Below are 2746 nucleotides of genomic sequence, written 5' to 3'. Positions count from 1 at the left end.
GTGTGTGTGTGTGTGTGTGTGTGTGTGTGTGTGTGTGTGTGCATGTATATGTATGTATGTATTATAATGGGGAGGCCGGTTTATGTGTTTACCCTGGCTTCATAAGAAGTTTGGTCTTACGGAGTATTGTCAGATCCCAAACCTGTTGGCCTAAGATCTCTTCAAAATATGGAGGGGAAAATGCCGGGCTAGAAAGGTAAACAATAGATAATTATCTCCCTTTGCTATTGGCTATCGTCTTCCGGCCGCGCCTCCATCCTGTGGTCAGCAAAAATCACGGTTGTCTCCTTTCGACCTTGGCAATCACCTTTCAGTTGTGCTGTCACCTTGCAGATTATAAAACGCTAGCAGGTATCTTCTAAACTGTAAACATGGTCCGAAAATCTCTGTTCTGGAGTCAACGATACTTCCTGGTACGGGCGATCCCTTTAGGATTCTCGTTGCATGACTTGCAACGATTACGTCCTGTTGATGTAGGGGCCTGGGTCTTCGAGGATATTCCATGAGATCGAGTATTGTATCTCATCGTCACTTAGTTGCCAGACAAGACTGGCTAGTGATGTTACGTATCCTTTCCGGACAAATGGTTGTAAATGCGTTGCCTCAGATAATTCCCATTACTATGGGCGCGTGCTGTTGACGCTACACATTTTGCTGTTGTATGTGTTGCTGTTGCTGTTGCTCCTGGTGGTGTTGTTGCTGATGTTGGTGCTGCTGAGGTTGGTGGTGGTGGTGTCGGTAATATTTTCGCCCCTGCGAAACCCAAGGCAACCCCATAAACCGGCCACCCCCATTATAATATTAACTACTCTACATCATAGAGTGTGCTTCTTCTCCGGATTTATGTTTTTCTACAAAAGATATATATATATATATATATATATATATATATAGGTTATGAGCGATAGATGTTTCAGGTAATGCTGAGTAAGTGCTATGGATAGACCACAGTTAAGCTCCAGGTTCAGTAGTTATGCGAATAAGGGGTCCAACGTAGGTCATATATCAGCGTGTGAATATAAGGATTTACTTTTCGTAATGAGATAAAAGACCAAAGCTGTGTATAACATAGAACATTTATAAATACAATATCCCTACATTCATTCTCTATTTCATATCTTAACTAAACTAACTATTGCTTAATGATCCTCTCACACCGTCTCTGGTGAAGGGATATAAAAAATATCCTGGAAACAGCAGTAAGACATTCTATTTATAAATGTTCTATATTATACACAGCCTTGGTCTTTTATCTCATTACGAAAAGTAAATCCTTATATATATATATATATATATATATCATTTGTAAAAAAACATAAATTAATATAAATATTAAAAATGTAGAATACTCTGAAGTAGCAATGTGTGTGTGTGTGCGCGTGTGTGCGTTGTGTGTGTGTGTGTGTCTATGTGTGTGTTTGTGTATGTGTCTATGTGTGTGTGTGTGTGTGTGTGTGTGTGTGTGTGTGTATGCATGTGAGCTCTCAAATGTATACGTATATATAAATATAGATGGAAATATAACTGCATACTGAAATAAATCGAAAATATAAGTTCTTACTTTATACAGCATCTTACTTCCGTTTGTCACCGCAATGCAAACATAGACGGTAATAGATATTTTACATAGGAAACCTGAAAGTCTTCGCTTCTCAGGCTGATATACATTTGTAGGGAGAATACTTGTTTAATGCTTACTTATATACACTATGTAGAAAGCAGCAGTAAAATCTATAAATGAACCGGACGGAAGTGACAGACAGTCAGCGGTAAGGTCGTGATTCCGTCGTTTGTTTTCTACATACTTCTCCTACTGCATAAAGTTTGAAGTAGTTTTTATATGTCTCTCTATTTGGATTTACCTATTGATCCTTGACTACGGGTGTGGCGCTGTGGAAGTAGTAGTGTCGCTATGGTAGTTATATACATAAATATCTGAAATTTAAAGAAAATCCCGTCCTTATAAAATATCTATTTTCGTTGTATTTGTGGTGTCCGTGCTCTCTATTTTGTGGTATCTCCTAGGTAAATCGCAAGTTGAATAACAAGTGTTTATTTGTCCATATACAACAATCATTCCCTTCAAAGAATAATTGTTGTGAAGTAACTAGAAATGAAAATATTATACAATACAATCCACTTTACATTATGCTATAATCAATATATCAAAACAATAAATAAGTTTCAAATATATTGTTTCTAATTTACAGTGTAACGATTGAAATACTTCCAAACATATTAAGAGATATACAATATCGTAAAAATTAAATGAAAGCTTATACTGTGGATTATGTTAGTTAAAGTACAGAAAATATTAAATTCATATAACATGGCGATTTATCATCTAGAATATAAAAATATGAAAGATTAGACCTCATTTAAACAGGATCATAAATTCATGTGAACCTACTAGGGGTAACTGGTATTGATCTATGCAAGGGTGATAAAGTTAGTCTCTTAAAATAGTAGGGACAGAAATTTATTATCGAACTCAAAATGTAAAGAGAGACAAAATGCTGGTAAATACCTCGGCTGGCGTGCTAACGATTCTAGATGGTCATCGCTTGAAAGGGTAAACTTATCAATAATATGAATATAATGATTTCATTGCATTATTTGCATTTCCTCGGCAGGAGTCTTAAAAATTTTTAATCGGTGAGGTCGATAGTGAATAAACACGATGCCTATTGCATCCCCAAAATCTGAGGCCATGACCTTTTCTGTACATGAAACGACCTTGGCCTCC

General features: G+C 36.5%; 1 protein-coding gene across 1 annotated transcript in view; it reads right to left on the bottom strand.

Annotated features, from left to right (window-relative positions):
- The window catches only part of LOC106868544 (interleukin 17-like protein), a 6350-nt gene extending 4484 nt beyond the window's left edge, over positions 1 to 1866 (bottom strand). The window contains exon 1 of the mRNA XM_014913850.2: positions 1562 to 1866. Coding sequence (XP_014769336.1) covers positions 1562 to 1573 — 12 coding nt within the window. The 5' untranslated portion in view covers positions 1574 to 1866. The remainder of the gene's footprint in view (positions 1 to 1561) is intronic.
- Between the last annotated feature and the right edge of the window lie 880 nt (positions 1867 to 2746).

The sequence above is a fragment of the Octopus bimaculoides genome, chromosome 1 (genome assembly GCF_001194135.2).
Source record: "Octopus bimaculoides isolate UCB-OBI-ISO-001 chromosome 1, ASM119413v2, whole genome shotgun sequence".
Classification (NCBI taxonomy): domain Eukaryota; kingdom Metazoa; phylum Mollusca; class Cephalopoda; order Octopoda; family Octopodidae; genus Octopus; species Octopus bimaculoides.
Note: the sequence above shows the minus strand (reverse complement) of the source record. Positions and strands in the feature narration are given on the sequence as shown.